This window comes from Lagenorhynchus albirostris, chromosome X, assembly GCF_949774975.1.
Source record: "Lagenorhynchus albirostris chromosome X, mLagAlb1.1, whole genome shotgun sequence".
Classification (NCBI taxonomy): Eukaryota; Metazoa; Chordata; class Mammalia; order Artiodactyla; family Delphinidae; genus Lagenorhynchus; species Lagenorhynchus albirostris.
Window position 1 is genome coordinate 119,921,298 of NC_083116.1, and position 23,984 is coordinate 119,945,281.

General features: G+C 43.0%; 1 protein-coding gene across 1 annotated transcript in view; it reads left to right on the forward strand.

Annotated features, from left to right (window-relative positions):
• Window positions 1-23,984, forward strand: part of PIR (pirin) — a 103,568-nt gene that overhangs the window by 58,802 nt on the left and 20,782 nt on the right. The window contains 2 exon segments of the mRNA XM_060138157.1: window positions 14,893-14,977; window positions 22,461-22,505. Coding sequence (XP_059994140.1) covers window positions 14,893-14,977; window positions 22,461-22,505 — 130 coding nt within the window.

Consider the following 23,984-nt stretch of genomic DNA (forward strand, 5'->3'; position numbering starts at 1 on the left):
TACTAGAGCTAATCAATGAATTTGGTAAAGTAGCAGGATACAAAATTAATGCACAGAAATCTCTGGCATTCCTATACACTAAGGATGAAAAATCTGAAAGTGAAATCAAGAAAACACTCCCATTTACCATTGCAACAAAAAGAATAAAATATCTAGGAATAAACCTACCTAAGGAGACAAAATACCTGTATGCAGAAAATTATAAGACACTGATGAAAGAAATTAAAGATGATACAAATAGATGGAGAGATATACCATGTTCTTGGATTGGAAGAATCAACATTGTGAAAATGACTCTACTACCCAAAGCAATCTACAGATTCAATGCAATCCCTATCAAACTACCACTGGCATTTTTCACAGAACTAGAACAAAAGATTTCACAATTTGTATGGAAACACAAAAGACCCCGAATAGCCAAAGCAATCTTGAGAACGAAAAACGGAGCTGGAGGAATCAGGCTCCCTGACTTCAGACTATACTACAAAGCTACAGTAATCAAGACAGTATGGTACTGGCACAAAAAACAGAAATATAGACCAATGGAACAGGATAGAAAGCCCAGAGATAAACCCACGCACATATGGTCACCTTATCTTTGATACAGGAGGCAGGAATGTACAGTGGAGAAAGGACAGCCTCTTCAATAAGTGGTGCTGGGAAAACTGGACAGCTACATGTAGAAGTATGAGATTAGGTCACTCCCTAACACCATACACAAAAATAAGCTCAAAATGGATTAAAGACCTAAATCTAAGGCCAGAAACTATCAAACTCTTAGAGGAAAACATAGGCAGGACTCTCTATGACATAAATCACAGCAAGGTCCTTTTTGACCCACCTCCTAGAGAAATGGAAATAAAAACAAAAATAAACAAATGGGACCTAATGAAACTTAAAAGCTTTTGCGCAGCAAAGGAAACCATAAACAAGACCAAAAGACAACCCTCAGAATGGGAGAAAATATTTGCAAATGAAGCAACTGACAAAGGATTAATCTCCAAAATTTATAAGCAGCTCATGCAGCTTAATAACAAAAAAACAAACAACCCAATCCAAAAATGGGCAGAAGACCTAAATAGACATTTCTCCAAAGAAGATATACAGACTGCCAACAAACACATGAAAGAATGCTCAACATCACTAATCATTAGAGAAATGCAAATCAAAACTACAATGAGATATCATCTCACACCAGTCAGAATGGCCATCATCAAAACATCTAGAAACAATAAATGCTGGAGAAGGTGTGGAGAAAAGGGAACCCTCTTACACTGCTGGTGGGAATGTAAATTGATACAGCCACTGTGGAGAACAGTATGGAGGTTCCTTAAAAAACTACAAATAGAACTACCATATGACCCAGCAATCCCACTACTGGGCATATACCCCGAGAAAACCATAATTCAAAAAGAGTCATGTACCAAAATGTTCATTGCAGCTCTATTTACAATAGCCCGGAGATGGAAACAACCTAAGTGTCCATCATCGGATGAATGGATCAAGAAGATGTGGCACATATATACAATGGAATATTACTCAGCCATAAAAAGAAACGAAATTGAGCTATTTGTAATGAGGTGGATAGACCTAGGGTCTGTCATACAGAGTGAAGTAAGTCAGAAAGAGAGAGACAAATGCTGTATGCTAACATATATATGGAATTTAAGGAAAATAAATGTCATGAAAAACCTAGGGGTGAAACAGGAATAAAGACACAGAGTTACTAGAGAATGGACTTGAGACTATGGGGAGGGGGAAGGGTAAACTGTGACAAAGCGAGAGAGAGGCATGGACATGTATACACTACCAAACGTAAGGTAGATAGCTAGTGGGAAGCAGCCGCATAGCACAGGGAGATCAGCTTGGTGCTTTGTGACCGCCTGGAGGGGTGGGATAGGGAGGGAGGGTGTGAGGGAGGGAGACGCAAGCGGGAAGAGATATGGGAACATTTGTATATATATAACTGATTCATTTTGTTGTGAAGCTGAAACTAACATACCATTGTAAAGCAGTTATACTCCAATAAAGATGTTAAAATGAGAAAAAAGAAAAAAAAGAAAGAAAGTCAATCCTTTGACAGTACTATAGATGGAAAAGAGCATGGACTATGGAGTCCAGTAGACCCGGGTCCACGTTTCAGCTCTGTTGTTTAATACATCTGTGGCCTTAGGAAAATTTATTTTTGCACCTTTATTTCCTCATCTGCTGAATAGGGAGAATGACGCATAGTGCATGGTATATAATGGGCCTAGCAACAAAGAGTGTAATTCATAAATATTTGTTCCCTTTCCCTTATCTGTCTCCGTTTCTGCTCCCACATTCCCTTTTTATCATTAGACTTTACTGACAGTAAATCTCTAGAATTTCTTGGGATGAGAAATGAAAATGGCTGACATCTTTTGTAGGTTTACAAGGTACCAAATTCTAAGTCAGAGCTGTCCAGTGAAAATATAATGGGAGCCGTATGTCATTTCAAATTTTCAGTAGACACACTCAAAAAGTAAAAACAAACAGCTGAAATTAATTTTAATAGTATACTTCAGCCAATTATCTAAAATATTATCATTTCAATATATAATCAATATAAAATTATAATGAGATTTTTAATATTTTTTGTACCAAGTCTTTAAAATCCACTGTGTCTTTTGTTTTTTTTTACACTCAGAGCACATCTCAATTCACACTCGCCACATTTGCTGTGCTCCGTAGTTACAAATGGGTAATGGCAACTGTATTGGACAGTGAAGTTGTGAGTGTTTTACCTGTATCGGTTCTTTTACTCGTGATTTCACTTGGGTTCTCTGGAAAACAGCCTAAGGCAGGGCACCCCCGGGCAGTGAGAGTGAGGGAGAGGGGAAGCAAGACAGATGCTTCGTGGCACAGGCGGCCTGTTCAGAAAACTGTGGCTCAGGACTTTCTAACAAAGGAAGAAACAGGAAGAATTTTTCTGTCATCCTACACCTTCCATCCCTCTTTGGCCAAAGTCAGCGTGTGGACGCTAATTCCCTGCCCTTCTTGATTGTGTCACCAGCCCCCTGCGGCAGCCTCTGTGGAAGCCACACACATCTGGTGGCTCGGATCTTCACTCCTGTCTGGGCGTGGAGGTCTGTCAGGCCAGGCTCTGGAGCTCCTGTAGCTCCCGCCACTCTGGGGGGGTGATGGAAGCCATTCAGAACTTGACAGTCAGCCAGGAGGGGCCGAGGCGGCAGCAGCCATGGCACCTAGGGGTCTACATAAGTGGCCGAGGCCTCAGAAGCCAGGGAAGCTGACTGTGTCCAGTCAGATTCTCACGACAGCCTGCTGAGGGAGAGAACTGAGGCATCGCGAGATGAGCCACTTGCCCAGGGTTATGCATGTAGTGAGTGACAGAGCTGGCCTTCTAACTGGAGGTCTGGCCCCTGACTCTGTGCTCTTAACCACAAGCCTACACACGTCCTTACCAGTTCAGCACAACCCAATAGAAATGAGATTTTCTGCTGAGAGCGGGTTTCTTTCCCATGGAAACTTTAAAGACAGAGAGGGCCTAAGAGGAGAGATGGACGTTGACAAGGGAATTCTTGACCCATCAGTCATTTTGCTAAGGAGCTGACCCCTTCCTCCTCGCCCAGGAATTCATGAACAATCCCCTGCCCTGGATGGGGGATAAGTGCCAACCCTTCCCTAGGTCTCCAGCCCTTCAGCAGACTTGTCAACTCTTCGGTTTCTCAGAATTGTTGCTGAGTAGCAGGGAACTTACACTCTTCTTATTTCTGGGTAGAAGGGAGACCCATATCTGATACTTTTGGAGCCTGTTTGTACACTTACTTCAGTCAGATGGCTTGGTGTAGTAAGTTTGGGGTCCTGGGGGTTGATCAAGGAAGAGACAGGTTCCTGAGAGGCAGTAACACACAGGCTCTGTTTAGGTGGTGCTTGGACGGGGTGGCATGAGAAGGGAGTCCATCACGGTCAGAGACCTTCCAGAGACAGTGGCGCAAGGCCACCACCCAGAAGGGGGCTAGGATGAGGGAGCTCCCTGGGGAGTCAGAGGAATTGGAGAGGGGGCTTACGTGTTTAGGTGATGTCACTCAGCAACAGGGTGGAGAGTCTCTGGGTCAGAGAGCTCCAAAAGGCAATTGCAGTGCGGGGTCTTTTGTAGCTGGAGAGTTCGTCCTTATTTGCGGCAGATGTTGGGGGCAGTTCCACAGGATATGTAAAGTGGCTAAAAATGTGTTTCTTTGGAATATATTTAAAGTGATTGGATGTGTGAAAATTGGAGTTGGGCTCCAGCGGTCTTTGAGCTAAAGGTCCTAGCTTGCTGTGAAGAAGTAAAGAAGATGGGTGCCCTTTTTGCTTCATACACAGGGGCCACGTCAGGCCCATTTATATAACAGCTGGACAGGAAGCTTTCCATTCATTCACCTCTTTCATTGCTGTTATGAGCTATTAAGACGTGAGTGAAGTTCTTAGGGAAGCAAGAGTCTAGAATTCCTGATAGTATGAGATGCTTTTCCAGCCAGGCAAGACCTACTCTCCCTTTTTCTTCTGGCATGATTTGAATCAGAGCGTCAGGCAGCAGTAGACGTGAGAGAGCAGCTCTCCACCTCCGCCACGTTGTAGATGAGAACGCGGCAACTCAGCTGGGCCAAAGGTCACACATCTCGTTGTGGAAAGAACCCAGACCGAAACTCAGGTCTCCTGAGTTTTGTCCCATTTGATGTGCACAGTAGCCCTGCCTTATCACACCATTCAGCCCTTGTACATAAACTTGCCGAGTATGTCTCTCTCCAGTTTGGGAATGCCTTAGCTCATTTTCATGGAAGGAAGCTTCAGAATGAACCTCCATCTCTTTCTACACCAAAAGGGTACCTTCAGCCACTTACTTGTCTTCAGATGCCTCGACTGTGTCAGAACATCCTGCAGACAATCACATAGGAGAAGCCTTGTGCCATAATAGATTCCCCCTTAGACATGAAATTGAAGGTTCATGTCTACACAGTCGTCTGTCCCCAGAGCCCTGTGAAATCATGTCTTTGCCAAATAGTCTCCCATGTCGATGCACTTTCTTACAAGAACTCTTAAAGACCCTTAGTAAATACCAAGTGGAACTATTAGAGATTAAAAGTGTTATAAAGCACTGTAAGGAATATTCTAGCATCTGTTACTAGATTTACTGACTCAGCCTTGAAAAACATTACCCATGGATGGGAGATAAACGACCGGAAGGCTCCCAGTTGGCATATATGGGGGTCATTTGTGATTTTATTGTACTGTTGCCTTTGTAGGATTATGGATGAATTATTCATATAAGGGGTGGGCATTTGTTCTTTCTCTGGTTTTAATTTTCCAAAAAAAATTGAACATCTGTAACCCAATTTCAGGCAAGGATGCTGACTCAAAGGGTGAAGAAATCAAAGTCTCTACTTTCACAATTAACATGTCTCTGATTAAATTTCAGGCCCATGAGTCCTGTCAGCATCTTTATTCCCTTCCCCCTTAGCTCTTCTCTCCTCACTACCTGTACCCCAAATACAAGGTGAGAAGAGAGGGACTCAAGTGTTACTATTGATTAAAATGCTTCTTGAAAAAGGATACCCTTGAGACTAGACTGTAGAATAATTTGGCTAAAATGTCCACAATTTCTGGTCAGCTGGACAGCTTGATGGTCAAGATTTTCCGCAATCCTTTATGGCTGATAGAAGTTAAAAATGTGGTCTGACCTAAAGAGGTGGGATAGGGAGGGTGGGAGGGAGGGAGACGCAAGAGGGAAGAGATATGGGAACATATGTATATGTATAACTGATTCACTTTGCTATAAAGCAGAAACTAACACACCATTGTAAAGCAATTATACTCCAATAAAGATGTAAAAAAAAAAATGTGGTCTGGCCCTCTCTAGCTCTCACCCTATACAGAATCATTGGCATTTTGCACAAGAGTTTCTTGTCTTCTTTTTGCGTAGCACTTCATGTATATGTCTAAATGCGATTACAGGGTTTTAATCCTTCCCGTAATGCCTTTGGCACTGAGGATGGAGACTAATCTTTCCCGATCCTTATCAGAATTCTTTAAAATAATCAAGAATTCAGAAATCAGAGTGCTTTTGGATTGGAGACAGAAGACATTTACCCTTGGGTTGAAGAGCATCAGCCTATTGTCAACAAGAGTTGGAACTTGGCTTTAAATAACGTGGTAAATCTACTTTTCATTTCCTCAAATAGTAAGATCTCCCGAAGAAAGGGGAAGGTATGGTTCTCCACACTGGGACCATGGATCTGCCAGTGAGTTTCTTGAGTGTGTGCAGAGGTGTAAGTGGTGGAGAGAATGGGTCTGTGAGAGCAGGAAAGTGGCGGCAGGAAGGTGAGATTGGGAAGCCCCGTGGGCCATGGCCTGGGTGATGCCCAGAACTCCTATGGACTAGATCGTCCTCTCTTAGTTGAGTCTCCTGAGCTCGTCAGTGAAGTTTTTTCCACTGAGCCTCTTTTTTTGTGATTGGCAGAAAGAGCACCTACCCAAAATAGACGCAAGTATAGGTGCGAACTTAGCGATACAGAAGATGGTCAACAACTGGGGAAAAGAGAAGAATGAGTCAACTGGGACAACTGGTTAAACATTCATAAAAAGAAACCAGTTTTGCTCATGATCCCATCCCTCGTAGGAAAATAAACTTGACGTAGATCAAAGAATTAAATGTTAAAAAATTTGAACTAGAAAAAGGCAAACATTTAACATGATCTTTGCTTGGGAAAGACTTTCGAAGTTTAAAAGCATTGGAAGGAAAAGCTGGATAGATCTAATCCATGTCAGAAATGCCATAAATGAAATGAAAGGCCAAAGCAAGGTTTTTCCAACAAATAGTATTAAGGACAAATAGCTTTAATTTATTTTTAAGAAACCCTCTCATATAAATTGAGAAGCGCCAAACTCCCTTAACCCCACACCCTGCAGTTCTCTGCCCCCTCTCTGAGTCACACTGCACAGAAGATTTGTCGGCACGTGTTCTCTCCACTTCCCCACCTCGTCGAGGCCCTCTGCCTGGCGGCCACCCCCATCAGTGCACTGAGTCACTACTCCATGTGGCCAAACCCAGAGGTCTTTGTTTTCCTTCCTTCGCACGGGTTGCACGCTTCCTCCTCCCCACTGTCTTTCCTTCCTTTGGCCTCTGAGATAATACGTTCTTGTGTCTCTGGATGCTCTTTGCTCCTTCTCAGTGTCACTTCTCAGGTAGGTACCATTTCCTCTACTAGACTCCTAAACACCCAGCTTCCCTGGATCTCAGTCCTGAGTCCTCTTCTCTCATTGAGTGTTGTCTCCCTGGATGATCTCGCCCATCCCATGGACTTAGATACCATTTATAGTCTTACAACTCCCACATTTATTTTATATTTTTATCGGATTGTAATTTATATGTAACATTATGTTAGTTTGAGGTGTACAACATAGCGGTTTGATATTTGTATATTGTGAAATAATCACCACAATACACGGTAAGCCTAGTTAACCTCCGTCACCATACAGAATTACAGAATTTTGTGTGTGTGATGAGGCTTTTTATTCTCTTGGTCAGTTTCAAATGTCTCCCACTTTCGAACGACTCCCACATTCATATTTATAGCACAAGCCTCACCTCTGAGCTCTGTGTGGACTCATGTATTCAGCTACCTACTTGCCATCTCCATTTGCATGGTTCCCAGGCACGTCGACTTTAAAATGGCAAAAGTTGAAGTCTTGCTTCCCTACCCACACCTGCCTTGACAGCAAACACACACAAACTCGTTTCCCTTCCAGGCTTCTCCGTCTGAATGAGTGAATGGTACCACCACTCACTGCTCAGAGTGGAAACATGGCGGTCATCCTTATTACATCTCCTCCCCTACCTACATCTAGTCCGAAATATATTTTAAATCTACTTCTCTCCCATCCCCTGCCCAGCCTTGGCCAGGCCCACTGCAGCAGCTTCTTCAGGGGTCTCCCCTCTCTTATTTACTCCCTTCCAGCTCTCCACATAGCAGCTCAAGACATCTCTTCACGATAAAAATTGGATCAATGTGTTCCCATTGTACTTTAAAGAAATCCTGCCTGGGTCTTTTCTAACTCTCTAAATTCATCTCATGCCATTCTCTGCAGCCTCCTCGTGCTGTCTGCACGTGGTTCTCCTGTCAGTGTCCAGATCCTCCAGGCTCTTCACTGCCTCAGGGCCTTTGCACATGCTGTGCTCCATTCTCTGCCCAGAAACCTCTTACCCCCAACTCTTCTCATTCGATGCCTTCCATTCCTCCCCCATTTTATTTTCTCCCCTCTGCCCTGTTTATTTCACTTACGGCATGTGTTATTTTATATTTAATTTGTTAAATTGTCTTCCTTACTAGGACGTAAACCACAAAGGCTGAGCAGATCTGTTATTCACCGATATACATATCCAATGACTAGCACACTCCAGACTCTCAGTCAGTATTTCTTAAATGAGGGAGCTAAGTAATGAATGAAAACATAAATAGGTTAATGAGCAGATATTTTATAAAACGGGAAATACAAGCGGCCAAATTAATACACATGAAGTATACAGAATAGTGCCTGGGGCTTCCCTGGTGATGCAGTGGTTAAGAATCCACCTGCCCGTGCAGGGGACACAGAGCCCTGGTCCGGGAAGACACCACACGCTGCGGAGCAACTAAGCCCGTGCGCCACAACTACTGAGCCTGCGCTCTAGAGCTGTGAGCCGCAACTACTGAGCCCATGTGCTGCAACTACTGAAACCCACGTGCCTAGAGCCCGTGCTCTGCAACAAGAGAAGCCACCGCAGTGAGAAGCCCGCGTACCACAGGAGTAGCCCCCGCTCGCCACAACTAGAGAAGAGCCCGCGCGCAGCGACAAAGACCCAACACAGCCAAAAATAAAATAAATAAATAAATTTAAAAAGAATCGTGCCTGGTATATACTAAGCCCTCAATATATTTAGCTATTGTTATTCTTGTGTTAATAATATTTAGTAGCACTTGTTAAAATAATAATATCACCCAAACTAATAGTCAAAAGAGTAACGAGATATCGATTTCTGCTTCTAAGCTAAGATTAAAAAAAGATAAGATGGTCACTTATTTGATGAGATGGGCACTTTTTACAGGTAATTACCAACTGATATGACCAAAAACAATTTGGATGAAAGCATTTCAGTTAGTGTAACAATTGATAAAAGTGATCTTTTTGTTCAGAAACATGCTGCTAGATGCTGGTTGTTCAAATATTGGTATCTGTACTGTGGAGGTTGTGCCTTTAAACTTCTTTTAGGTTAAATTTTTTCCTGATTTTTTTTCTTTTTGTCTGTTTTTTCAGGCATTTCCAGGTATGTTTTTTTCTTTTCCTTTTTTTCCCCCCAGCAATTAAACCCTCTATTCTATTTTTGGACAAGGATGTATTGGGGAAAAAAAATTTAATGTGTAACAACAGGGAATTTGTTGGAATGAGTTAACTTTCTAACAATAGGAGATTAGATGAGTGAAAAAAAGCCACTATTTGGAGCACCTAATGAGTTGGAAAACGGCCCTGTGGTATAGCAAAATTACAGAGACCAGAAAAGCCAATGACTAGCAGTAGACTTGTTCAGGAAAATTGCTGTTCAGTCATGTCATCGTGTTGACCAGCTAGCTCACTTTTAGCCACATTGCATTTGGCCATAAACCTGTAGATATCTCAAGAGCCCTATTAAAATGTCTGGACTTTTAGATGTACAATTTCAGTGTGAAGGAAAAAAATAGAAATTGGTCAAAATTTTATGTGCAAAGATATTCATCAAAAGTTAACAGTGGGGGCTTCCCTGGTGGCACAGTGGTTGAGAGTCCGCCTGCCGATGCAGGGGACATGGGTTCGTGCCCCGGTCCGGGAGGATCCCACATGCCGCGGAGCGCCTGGGCCTGTGAGCCATGGCCGCTGAGCCTGCGCGTCCGGAGCCTGTGCTTAGCAACGGGAGAGGCCACAACAGTGAGAGGCCCACGTACCGCAAAAAAAAAAAAAAAAAGTTAACAGTGATGCCAAAGAACAACTGTAAAACGAAATGCCCAACCTTAGGGGCATGATCCAACATGAGAGTAAGGATCCAGGAATAGGTATACGCGCTGTTTCTTTCTTTTATACAATACTGAGGATTTGCACTTGTTACCTTAGAGTAATTTGCTTAAGCAACATCTAGTAAGATTGAGAATTCAAGTGCATTTCCTAAATAAATCACTGAATCATCAAGGGTTTTCGAAATACGTCTCAAAAAGATGTGAAAGTATTTATTACAGCTCTGACATGTAACAACTTGCTGCCCCGTGCTTTTAGGGAAGGCCAGCATGATGGCAAAATGAACAGCATTCAGGGATAAACGGGTGGCAGTTATCTGTGAAAGGAGCAGCGGCAAGATGAAAGAGACTTTATTTTCTTTACCATGCTTATATGTAGCAAGCAACATAGCACTCTTTTTCTTGGGAAGACGTACTAAGCCACATAGCTTCCATGTGGAAGTGATTTCATCTTCTAATTAAGATCACATTTAAGAATACAAGCAGAGGAAGGAAACCAGGTTAACACGGGTATCATACCAAAACCCCGGGGAAGCGGGAGGTCTTTGAAGGATAGAAGATGAAGGTAGTTCGGGTTCAGAAGGAAGTGGTTTTGTAGACTTTGTTTTCTTGTCTTGCTTGTTTTGTGGTCATTATTGGAGTGGTGTCTTAGACTCATTTAGGGTTTAATTCTGACATTTATAAAGAGAGACAGGGCTTGTCTGGGTTTGGTAGCACCCCTGTTGTTAGAGGTTAGCCAGAATTTACCCTTCACATCTCATAAAGAGTTCTGTTACTTCATTTCTAGAAGGCTTGCTTACATGGTATTTGAACTGTAAGATTTTAAGCCGTTGGGCTTTTAAAATACAGACTAAAACTTGTTTTTTTTTTTTTTTGGCGGTACGCGGGCCTCTCATTGTTGTGGCCTCTCCCGTTGCGGAGCACAGGCTCCGGACGCGCAGGCTCAGCGGCCGTGGCTCACGGGCCCAGCCGCTTCGCGGCATGTGGGATCTTCCCAGACGGGGGTACAAACCCGTGTCCCCTGCATCGGCAGGCGGACTCTCAACCACTGCGCCACCAGGGAAGCCCCAGACTAAAACCTTTAAAGATAAGTTTCCCAAATGCTTTAAAGAGAGAATTAAGAAATGAGAAGAAAAGAAAGACGAGAGAGGAATAGCTTGGGATTTTAGTACCTGTGCAGGCATGTTAATCAGGACCAAAAGAAAAAGGGAAAAGAAAGTAATGTTACTGATGGAATCCAGGTGCATTAGTTCGGTACATGCTGAAACAGGTTTATAGAGAAATGTTTTATTCTGGGTTGCCTTGGACCAATTTACTTTAATCCTGTGGAAATAGATAGATTGAGGACAAAAAGGAATGATTTGCTTAATTAAAGTTTCATTCTATTTTGAGGGCCTATTAATAGTTTAATACTATACATGAAAAGAAACAAAACAGAACTCAGGAAAGTGTGTGCCTAATGGCGACATTTCTTTATAGTTGCAAAGCAGCAGTGTGTGTGATGGAAAAATTAAGACCAGATTTGCTCAAAGTGCATTTGAGCCTGGCATTATCATCTCTGAGTTCAATGAACAGAATTTACATTTGCTATTCCAGCAGTTACCAAGGAAGATCAAAATTTTAAAAAGCAATACCTATTTGCTTTTCAAAAACTGTGTGTGTATGTGTGTGTATATATATCCATACATATATGTATACACACACTCATGGGAACAGCTTTCAAATTGAATTTTATGTCAGGATGGATTAACTGAAATAGAATAATGTACATATAGGTTTTGGGTAGTTGCTTATTCAAGACGTGTTATATTGAAACCGTCAATGATCTGATTTTCAGTACAAAAAGGAGAGTAGAATCCGAATTCTGTTTTTGGCTATAGATGTTGTGAAAAACACCTTCAAAATGAATTTCCTATTTCCCTGTAGCCCTTTTCACACTGTAAGGCAGTAGGATATATTTGTGGCTTTATAATGTCTCTCGTTGGTTTGTTTACAATTTTGTAAACGAATATGTAAGTACAGAATTCTGTGTCTGTGTGCATACGCATATCTGTGTCCTTGCAGCATTAGAGAGAGAGGTTACTGTTTTGGGGACAATATGGATTAGGTTGAGAAGCTAGAGGCAGGAAGAAAAGAGCTCACCAGGAGGGCAAAACTGATGGCCGAGCTTGAGGGCAAGAGTAGTGCAGTTAGCCAGCAGCCCCCTATTCACTCCCCACAGCCCTCATGGCTCTCCCTCGCCCCAGCCACGTTCTCACTTCTCTACAGCTCTAGTCTGAGAAATCAGAAGGGAATTTACAATATTAAAAAGTGGAGGAAGACATTAAAATTTTCTGACTTCAGATTTCAGAAGCAGAAATACACTTCAACATCAGTGAAGTCCCAACACCAGATTTTCAGATTGAGTGAACTAAGCCCAGAAGAAGATAAAGGCTTTGCTAGTCAGCAGGAAAAGCAATACCAGCATCAGAGGCTCCTGGTTTCCAGGTTGGAATGATTTTTATATGACTACATTCTGGGAGAATTCTAGTAAAAGTTAAACCGAGAGCCTCTTTTTGATTCATGTCCTTGCTGTAGGCAGGGATACTGCAGCGGCCCTGGAGGCAGAGGTTGGGAAAGATGCTTGAACCTTCTTTTTCTGGAAGAGGGCAAAATATTGCCCAGGAAGAGGAGTCATCCGATACTAAGTGAAGTTTCCCCTTGATCTTTTTAGAAGTAATTTTAGAAGTCTTCATCAGGCAAAACCAGATCCTTTCCAGATGGTGCCTTACACACTTCATGATGCTAGAGGATCAGACCCTGCATCCCGCGGGTGCTGCCCTTGTTTCATGTGTGATCCAGGCTCTTCAGATTGATTGGGAATCTTTGGCCTCAGGTTGCCCTTGATGTCACAGGTCTTTCTGCTTTCATTTATGTATGCACGGGGGAATTTGCCTTTCCAGCTTTTGGAGCTGTATAGATGCAGCTTGTCCTCCTAAGCCACATAAAACCACGTACCAGACCACTTAAAGCCCAAAGCTTCTATACATGAGACTTTTACAGGAAAGGGAACAATCTTCCGATAGCATTATTTACAGTTCTCTATTCTAAAACTTAAAGTACAGACATACACTTGGGCCATACCTAATCACTTGTCCTGAAGAGAGGCATTTTGCTACGTGTTGGTAAAGCAATTGATGAATATGCTATGTATACTGTAAATAAATTGGTTATTTTTTAAAAATAAATTTGTTATTATACATGAGATTTTCCATTATGAAACATCATTTGGTAAATATTTATTCAACACCTACTATGTGACAGGCCCTGTGCATTGGCCCCGGGTGAAAAGGGCAGATATGTCCATGTCCTCATGGAGTTTGCATAGTTAATCTCTGCCAAATGATGCCTTTATCAAGGATAGTAAATAATTCTGGGCTCTGGATTTTCTTTTGTGGTCTGTTTACACATGCATGTTTTTAACGAGTGTAAGCTTTTTGTTAAAATATAACATACACAGAAAAGTGCACAAATCATGTGTACAGCTCAGAGAATTTTCACCTAGTGAACTCATCCGTGAAATCATGAAACAGAACATTGCCAGGCTCCAGAAGCCCCCTTTTAAACCCCATTCAGTTACTAACCTTCCCAAGGTAACCACTTTTCTGACTTCTGATACGAAAGATTAGTTTTGCCTTGTTTTGAACTTTATAGAAGTGGAATCATATGTTATACAATCTGTGTCTGCCTTCGGTTGTTCAACATTGTGCTTGTGAGATTCATCTGAGTTGTTGCATATAGCTGGGTTCGTTCATTCTCTTTGCTGTATTGTAGTCCCTTGTATATATCACAGTTCATTTATCCATTCTATCATTAAAGACATTGGGAATATTTCCAGCTTGGGGCTATTGCTGACAGTGTCACCATCAAGATTTGAGTACATGTCTTCAGGTGGACATGTCTGTTGGGGACACGCCTATTGAGTTGGAATGCTGGGTCATAGATTATGCATATATTCATCTGTACTATGTACTGCCACACAGTTTTCTCAAGTGTTTATATCAAGTGATAGTCCCACCAGCAGCGTATGAAAGTCCCAGTTACTCCACATCCTTGCCGAATCTGGCGTTATGTACTTTCTCATCTCTGTGTGTTTTTTAAGTTAAAAAAAATAAGTAGAACAGAACCACTGGGACTTTGTGGTAAACAATGAAACATCATAAAGTTTATGGCAACAGTGATAATCCCTCAGATTTTGGTCTGTGCCAGTGATTCAGAATGGTGTTATGTTGAATTACAAACTCTGCTGAACTGTTGATCGAATCAAAGCCACTGTTTACAATGGAAAATCCTGCAAAAGTGGGTCTTTCTTACATTTTGAGCTGTGGCTTTTTCAGGCCAGCAGCGTTGGACCACCTTTTTATGCAAGAGGGCCAAGTTAGAACAAATAAAAATATTTACAGGCTGCCCTCTTTGAATTTCAAAATAGACATGGCTTTATTGAGACCTGGGGAAGAAAGATGCATCTGATGTGCATTAACCTACCACATTCAGTAGAAGGGTAGAAGTGAGAAAGTTGGAGCAGCTATTAGGCAGTAAACTATTGACATTGGATCATATTTGAGAAATGGCTGTAGGGAGACAGCTGTCATCTGGAAATCAGCTTGTCAAGCTAGGAGGGCTAACTTTTAGACTGCGACCCTAAGAAGGGGGCTATATTGGCAGCCCATCCTCCCTGCTCTAACAGCATCTCCCAAGGAGGAATTGTATATGTTAATGGATCCAGACTCCAGGCCCATGACAGAGGGTCCAGCTGAGGTAAAGATGAACCTTATTCTTGGAAAGATGGTGATGATTTCCTTTTTCTTTGCAGTCCAAGAGTTACACTCACACACCAGCTTTATATTTGGACTTCAGATTGGGCCAAGGAGCAAAGCATTCCCAGTCTATTCCTAAAGGTATGATGGGCTCTGCAGTTTAGCGATCATTTCAGGGGGAAAAAAACCCACAAGGGGCTGCTTTCTCTGGAATGGACTTGTTTCTGAACCTCAACACAAAGTTCTATGAACCTTGTTTACGTTTAATTATGTTTAAATTAGCAAATACTGCTTGAGCTTTTCAAGTTAAGAAAATCAGGAGGAATTCAGAGAATGTTAGGGCTGAACCGTTGGGGCCGCCCCTCATTTTATCATTGTGAACGCTGAGACCCAACACATGCGCTCCTTGCTCAAGGCCACGTGAGGACTCACTGGACGCGGCAGGACGTTTACCCAGGTCTCCTGACTTCTGGGCCACCTTTGACTCACAGAGTTCCTGGAGGGCAATCCAGTCTGTGTTAGTTATGAACAAGTGCATTCTCGATTGAGGTACAGCTTTGGTTATGGAGGATTTACTTTTAAGTCGTCGTTTAAATCCAAAGAACAGTTAGAAAACTCCCAAGTGTTTAAGGCCAGTTTTATTTTTAAAAATGGCCACCCCTGAGGTCATTAGGCATCAACCTCAGACCCATTGTTTTCTTCTTTGGTTTCTTTCATTCTGGGCATTTTTAAGTACAGGAAGATTTCTCACATGAATGCATATGCCTACCTTCATACATAATTTTTATAACAATAAATGTGATAGCACGTGTGCTTGAAGTTTTAGTGCTGTGGGTTTTTCTTTTACTTTCGAGTTTGCTTTCCTCTAAACCCTTTCCGTCCCTCATCCACCCATAGCAGTATCCTCCCTGTATATCCCAGATCTGCAGTAGATGCCAGATATATCCTTGAATTAGATCTTACAGTGTTTTTCTCGACGCTTACTCTTCTCCACTTTCATTTATGTGCATGTAAATATACACACATACAGGGTTATTTTGTCCTTGTTTTACTAAAATGGAATCATACCAGAAATAGATTTTTTGCATCTTGCTTTTGTGACCAGACAATGCCTCATGGAAATTCCTCCGAGTCTGCTCGTATGGCTTGGTTGAACGGCGACGTTCTACGCCATGGGTTGACGACGATGCATTTAGCTCTTCCCTGTCAGCGGGTGCTCCCCTTGTTCCCTGCGCCTGGCTACTGCACAGTGGTCTGCAGTTCCTCCATGACCCCACCAACACTTGCGTGTGTGGTTCATGTTAATTTTGACTCTGCACTCCACTGCCACCCTATATATTGCCTCATAAGAGAATGTGTATCTGTCAGTTTACAAAGCTGTACTTCTAGGTTATCTTGTCATTATGAATTTTAAACCTGAGATTTGTTTTCAAAAATGTTTTGGAATGCATACAAAAACAAGTAGCTTAGAAATGCATGTATATCACTGAGTCGCTCTAAACCCACTTTAAACGAGTCTGTTATAAACCCAGTTATGCAGAAGAACCTTTCTTTTCCAATATGTCACTTCCACTTACAGTGTGTACTCCCCCCCACCGTGCCCTCACCCCCCGTATACAGTCATACACGCCTTCATTGCGTTAGGTGACAAGTCTAACGTTTGAGGCTTCCCTGTCCAGTGCCAGACAAACAATTAATTCAGGTATTATAAAGCACTTACTATTTACAGACTCAATAGTACTGGCTGCCTGTAATCCAACATACTGGCTAGTAAAATTATACTGTACAAGTTTTATTATCAAACCATTCAAGTCAAGCTCACCTTTTGTCTCTTTTTTTTTTATCCGCCTTTCCAGGTCAAATTCCAGTATAAAATTCAAGGACTGTCTAAATTCATTTTATTTGAGTGCTTTGTTGCATCAAATATTCCTTGAAATGTGTAGCCCATTGGCTGGGTCCTGATCATGTTTTGTTTATAATATTTTGATTGTTTTGCTACTCATGGTAAAGGGATTTGACGTGGATGTCTGGGTTTTGTTTGGCTTTTGGCATAAGCTTTGCAATCTAACTAATTTAATGTTGACTTTCTTGTATCATCACCAAACTAAAGGGATAGAAATAGAGGCATACACTGCTACCATCCCATTTCTGACACCAGAAAAAAGCATATGTCCCAAGGGGCATCCAGTTAAGGGAGACTGGCAACATTTCTCATGAGTCAGACAGGTTTTATCTGAATTCCATCCCATAAATAATATTGGAATCGATTTTTACCATCTCTTTATTTCCTTTGGGCAAGGCACATTTCTGTGGGGCTGTGCTAATCTTGCGGAAAACAGATGTTTCATGCAGTGATGATTTGGAAGGCACTTGATATCAGAAATTGAGCTAGATGGTGCATCACTCACAAAGAATCCAGTCTGTTGAGTCCCTGACAGTACCAGATTCCTCTCACATTTTTCATGTTGGTTCTTGGCTAAAGTAAGAATAAGTAGTTGTGTTTTGTGTTTTGTGTTTTTTTGCAGTGACTTTTACCATCTCTTGCAAAGCAGTCTGATTTCCCTTGCTGCAAACTGATATACAGATAGCACCATGTGTTACCATTCATTGAGAAGGACATAAATCTGTATTTCTAGGAAAATATCAATCTTTGCCGAGAAACTTGCGCCTTCTGGTCCTCCTGTCCCCTTTGTCTTCTGACTGACTGCATCAAGGTTGGGCCCTCAACAAGCACTCTGTTTTCTCCATCTTCCTTCACAGTATCCCTGCTACTTGGCATTTAAAAGCATGATCTGGAGTGTTAAAAAATGGAGGATGTTATGGTATCGAAAAACTTAATTTTGCTTCCCTCAACTTTTAACTTTTCTTTAGAGTATATGTACATCAGTCCACAAAATTTCTTTAGAGAACATACAGCTTATCGCATTATTCTGTGGTAAGCAGAATAATGGCCCCACGAAGATGTCCACGACCTAATCCTGGAACCTTTGAATGTGTTACCTTACATGGTATAGGGGATGCTGCAGGTGTGATTAAATTAAGGATCTTGAGATGGGGAGATTAGCCTGGGTGATCCAGGTGGGCTGATGTAATCCTAAGGATCTGTATAAATGAAAGAGGGAGATGGGAGTCAGAGTGAGAGAGAGAGATGTGACAGTCGAAGCAGATACGTACAACAAAAACTGGTTGGAACCTACTAGGCCCAAGATGGCCGAAGGTTTGACTTCCTGTAGACCTTGAGCCTCATCATACGCTCATTGTAATACGTTAGCATGTTTATGACACACCCACAGTTGCCACGACAGTTCCCAGGCGGACCATAAAAGGCCAGAAAAATGGCCCGTGGCCCAATTCCTGGAAATCCCCGCCCCTTCCCCAAATTAGCTGGAATACTCCTCCCACTCGTTAGCCTATTACCCAGCCCATAAAATCTAACGTCCCCACACCCTAGAGGCCTCTCTTGCCTTCTGAGATGGACCGCACTCTGTCTATGGAGCACATATCTCCCTGGATAAATTTGCTTTCACTCTACTTCAGCTTCCTCTTGAATTCCTTCCTTTGTGAAGCCAAGGACCCTCACTTGGCAGCCCGTCCCAGGGGCTCGGATGAGACCTGGGACGTGACCATTCTTTCGTGCCCCCTTCTCCTGCAACAAAGTCACGTTCTCTGCGTGTAGAAAACTGATCGGAGATAACCAGTTAGGGGCTGTTTCTCTCACCTAAAAGAGAAGAAAGATATGAAATAAATATGCCAATGTCTATGTTCATTGTTTCATCCTTTGTGCTCTTCTGAACTAAAATATTAAAGTATTGAAAATAAACAAAAACCAGTCTCTAAAGTTGAGAGGGAAAGGGATTAACAAACAATGTGGTCTAATGATGAGGACACATCACAGAAACCCAAACTGAGGGACATTCTACAAAATAATGGGTCTGTACTTTTAATGAAGAAAACGACTGAGGAGCTATTTCAGATGAAAGGAGATTAGACATGACAACTAAATGCCGCATGTGAACCCGGATTCCATCCTGGCCTAGACATGTTTTTTTCTTTTTGCCCTAAAAAGCATTACTGAGACAACTAGCTCAATTTGAATATCTGTACATAGCTAATAGTATTGTATTAATGGTCATAATTTTTAAACTGATATTGTATTTCATAATTTTTATAAGTGCACTAGGGTTACGTTGGAAAATATCCTTGTTTTTAGGAAATTATTTCAAGGTAACGGGGTATCATGTCTCCAAGATTACTCGCAAATATTTCAGAAAGTAAAGAATGATGTATATTTCTAGAGAGAATGTTAAAGCATATGTGATAACAGGTTAGCTTTTGGAGAATCTGGGTGAGTGGTGTATGGTAATTCTCTATACTATTTTTGTAACTTTTCTGTATGTCTGAAATTATTTCAAAGGAAAAACTAACAAATAATTTGGTGGAATGAGGAGGGGGAAGGGAAGAGCCGGTGGGTCTGCCTCCTGTCCAGGAGGCCAGGCATGAGGTCCATGGTGAGTGAGCTGCCTACCCAAGCTGAATGCAGAGCCATCTGGGGGGAGGCTCTTAGGAACCAGCACTGCTTTGAGGTGTGGCATCTGGTGTGACCCAGAGTTTGGGTAGAGGTTTCTTCTCTCCTTAGCCCTGTTCCCCTCTCCCCTTTCGAACCCAGAACTGACCTTTGTCATGGATTTGGCATGCCACCAAGTCATGTTTTTCTGCTTTCTCTACACATTCATGTATAAGCAGCCATTGGAAAGTTCTTTGAAATAATGAACTTAAGACTGAGGGGGAAGGAAAATGAGCTGGGTTAAGGCAAGGAATGTAGGCCAAGAAACGCTCTCACTAGGGATGTTTGCAAGAATTGGGAACCTCCCTGGAAGTGAGAGCAAATGCCACAGAAAATGATTTGTGTTTAAAAGAAAAGTTTTCCACGTCTTCTGTTGGACTGAAGAAGGGCTGACATAAATGTGTTGCCGATTAACCCAAGCTACAGGACCAGGGGTTAATGTGACCTTCATCCCAGCTCCTGTTCGTTGTCATTGACTGAGGGAGGGAGGGGAAAGAGCTTCCCAGCTGTGAAGAGCCAGTAGCTTGGAGACCACAGTTGCAGGGCCTGTGACCTCAGACAGAAATAAAAATGCCAGGATGGTATCCATTCCTGGTGCAGGACAGAAAAGTGGGGGGAAAGATAGGGGAACAAAGAAAGATGAGAGGGACCTGAAAATCTCACAAGAGAACTCTTTGATGATACAATCCTGCTCTTGGCAGAGAAGGAATTCCAAAAAAATGTGGTAGTTCATAAACATATAGTAAGCATTCACACGATTTGAGTCTTGTTTTGCTATAGTTTTAAGAAAAAATGCTTAGTGGGAATTAAACTAGGTTCAGTAGAAGCAAGTGCAGTGCAGATAGACAACATGATAAAAAGAAGGAAAAAAGGAAATTGCCCTCTGTTCCTATTTTATTCCCTGTAACACTGTGCCTTCTAGCCAGTAGCATGAATTGTGTTATTGATGGTGAAGGTGGAGTCTGTATCCTAATGGAAGACTTTTGCAAGGAACAACAACAGGGGAATGCACATAATACATTGACTTGGCCATTCCTTTAAGCAAACGTTTGGTCCTTCTGGATAAAAGATTTAAAAAGATAAAAAGAGAAAGAAAACAGACCGAGGCAATTATGTGTAGACTAGTTTTCTGCTTGAAGGGTGAGTAGGAATGAAGCAAAGGTGGTGGAGGAGAAATGAGTTTAGAACAATCAAAATGATTCCAAATAAAAACCCACTTGAACAATTGAGAGCTTTGACGTTCTGTCAAACTTGGAAACCATTAATTTTTTAATACCTTTCAACCACGAGGAGAGGATCGATTATGTCAGTCACAACACGTCCTTGCAATGGAATGCTTTGCAGTCTTTCCCAAGGATGAATTATTTCTCTGTGTTTTGGAAAGCTATCCAAAATAGAACACTGAGTTCTAGTTTTTAAGCAAATAATATATAGTGCATAAAAGAGAAAAGAAACTGAAAACACAAAAACCAAATTGCTAATGATATTTATGGGCCGGGAACAGTTAGCATGTGTTTTCAGCATCTAGCACGAACCTCCGTCCCCCCAAATTGGACAATGTGAAGACCCCTGGCTGTGCCTTCGTCTTTCTGTCTCCACCCACAACAAGTACACCTGTGTGGTAGCTGGTCACTGGATGATGGGAGGCCGAGCTCGGAAGACTGAACAAGTGGGTCAGTAAGGGAGCAAAAGAGCGAGTGTGCTCTGAGCAGTTAGACTTAATTCCAGAGCCCTTACACTCATTCTCGTAAAATCTCGGGGAGGAAAAAGTGTGAAATAGGAGGATGAAAAAAATATCGTCTGGCGTCCACCTGAGTGTCTGTCTTTGTTTTGCCATCCTTCAGGCTTTCCGAACCAGACTCAGTTTATGTTAAGTTTGATCAGTCATGCCTTATCACGTGGGCCTCTCTTGCACTTTTCAACCCACCTGCCAGCACAGCCACATCCCTAGAGTCTACTTTGTCCTCTGTGATTCTTCCATGCCTGCCTTGGTTTTGTTTACTCTGCCACCACGTTGACTCTCTCACAGGCTCCAGTGTGGGTCCTGCCCTTGTACCTTGGACTCGGCCCTGCATTCCCTTCGCAGATCTTCTTTTCTCCCAAAGGCACACGGAGTGATGTTCTGATTCTGTTTTGAGCTGGCCACTCCTACATTCATGTCCCTCAGTGGCGCTGCAGCGTCCCCTGTGGGCCATAGGGACAATACGTAAATATCCGTGGAAATCCAGTGGTCGGTCCAAGAGGGCAGATAGTGGGTTGTCACTTAAAACTGTTTGGAGGGGACTTCCCTGGTGGCGCAGTGTTAGGAGTCTGCCTGCCAATGCAGGAGACTCAGGTTCAAGCCCTGGTCCGGGAAGATCCCACATGCCATGGAGCAGCTAAGCCCGTGCGCCACATCTAAGGAGCCTGCACTCTGGTGCACACGAGCCAGAACTACCGAGCCCACGTGCCGCAACTACTGAATCCCACCTGTGTGCTCTAGGGCCCGCGTGCCGCAACTACTGAATCCCGCACACCTAGAGCCCGTGCTCCGCAACAAGAGAAGCCACCACGATGAGAAGCCCGCGCACAGCAACGAAGACGCAACACAGCCAAAAACAAACAAACAAACAAAAACAAAAAAACTGTTTGGAGGCCCAAGGAACTGAAGATAAGCCAGACTGGTGTGTTGTGGTTCTTAACATGATGTTCAACCCGGAAGGAACAGCTTGTTTGTTAGTACAGCTGTTGGCATATAGATATATAGCCAGTGAATAGCGCACTGCCTGCTTGGGTGGCTATTAAATACTTGAGGCCAGTTCATTTAGGTTTTGGGGGGTGTGTGTGTTTGTGTGTGAATGCATGCATGTGGGACTGTGCTTAAAACTGTTTACAGAACTTAAGTTTTAAAATGTATTTATATCTAAAAGATTTCATTTTCAAACCTTTTGTATCTGTAACTTATATAAGTTTATATAGTTGTATGTCATATGTAGAGTATTAAATATTTGATATCGTTATCTCTTGGTTCCTTTTGGCATTATGGACACTAACCTTTTAATGTCGCTGGTCCTTTTTCAGGGTGGACAAGCTTCATTTGTACCATATCTGGAAATGTGTATATTGGTAAGTGATGAGTCTGTTGCTTTGGGTTCAATTGCAATATCATTTAAACTACTGCCAGGAAGGAAAGGTAGGATGAAACCTTTCGTGTAATTGAATACTGTGTTTCCTCCTGTTCGGCACCAGCCCCCTGTACATCCTGGTACATCCTGGTACACCCAGGGCAGGGCACCTCTCAGCTTCCAGTATATTCAGTGAGGGAGGAGAACAGGAACACCAGACATGACAGCAGCCATTTTACTGTGGCCTGTGTGCAAATGTAAGGTCCAGGCGCAGTTATGTGGGTTGACACCTTGCTAGGATGTTGGCAAGCCCCATACTGATAAAGCTTTAATGGGCTGCAAGGGGAGCAGGACACTATCTCCTGGGAGGTGGAAGGAGGTGAATTTGCAGTCCCAGGTGCTTCTGAGAAATGGCTAAGTCGGTTTTCTTTTATTCCGAGGGGCTGTGCATGTGTCACTTGTTGAGTCTAGTCTAGAAGGGATGTTTGAGACCCAATCAACTCTCATTTTATAGATGAGGTATGTAAAGTCTAGAGAGCTATTAAACTTGCCAGAATTATGCATTGGTAGACCTGGGACCAGAACCAAGGGCTTGTCAATTCCACTCCCCGTGCCCCACCCCATATCCTTTGTACAGTGACAGCACAGGAACCACACCATCTAACTTGTCTTTTCCAGTCTAAAGCCTTTAGCCAACCCAGTAGTAGAAGAGCCAGGAGTGGTGGGAGAGTGGAGCTTGTAGAGTAGGCTGGCTCCTGCCTGTATCTACTCCCACTCTCCCCATCCTCCTAGAAGCAGCATGGAGGCCAGGAAAGGTCGCTGTAGGTTTGTCAGGGCCCACTGACCAACTTCCAACTGCCAGTAGTACCTGTGTTTCTTGGCCTGAGGCTTTCTCTGAATCCTGGGAAGGCTACTCTGCCCCAGTCAGGGCAGGATGAAAGTGCTAAGGAAGCTGCCTTGCCCCTCAGGTGGGATAGCGCTGAGGCCTGTGTGTGACGCCTTTTCCTAGAGTCTCCTGGAGGCGTTATGTTCAAGCAACCCATGTGAGCGTCCTTGGTAACACATCCTTCATTGTCTGCCTTCCCTTTCCTGTCTAACTTTCCCAATTCCTGGACTGGTGTTTCCTGGGACTGCCTCCCAGATAGACTCCTTGGACTCAAATATGCACCTCAGGCAGTGCTTCTGGGAAAACCTACAGTAGGAGAACCAGCCTCCCTTCTCCCCTTCCCTGCCCCTCATGGCCGTGATGGGTGGTGTGGACGGGGTGAGGGGGATGGAGCAGAGCATCTGACCGCTCCAAGCTACAGGCCAAGAATCCCATTTCTGAGGCCCTCTGTGGTTGGAGCTCTTTACCCCAACCTGTAGGGTAGCCTCCTCTGCAGTGAGCTTGCTGCCCTAGCACGGCTACTCCTTGGACAACACACTCCCAGCCCCAGACAGCTGGCTCACTGATACTGTCTGCTGAGGGCTTGAAGGCTAC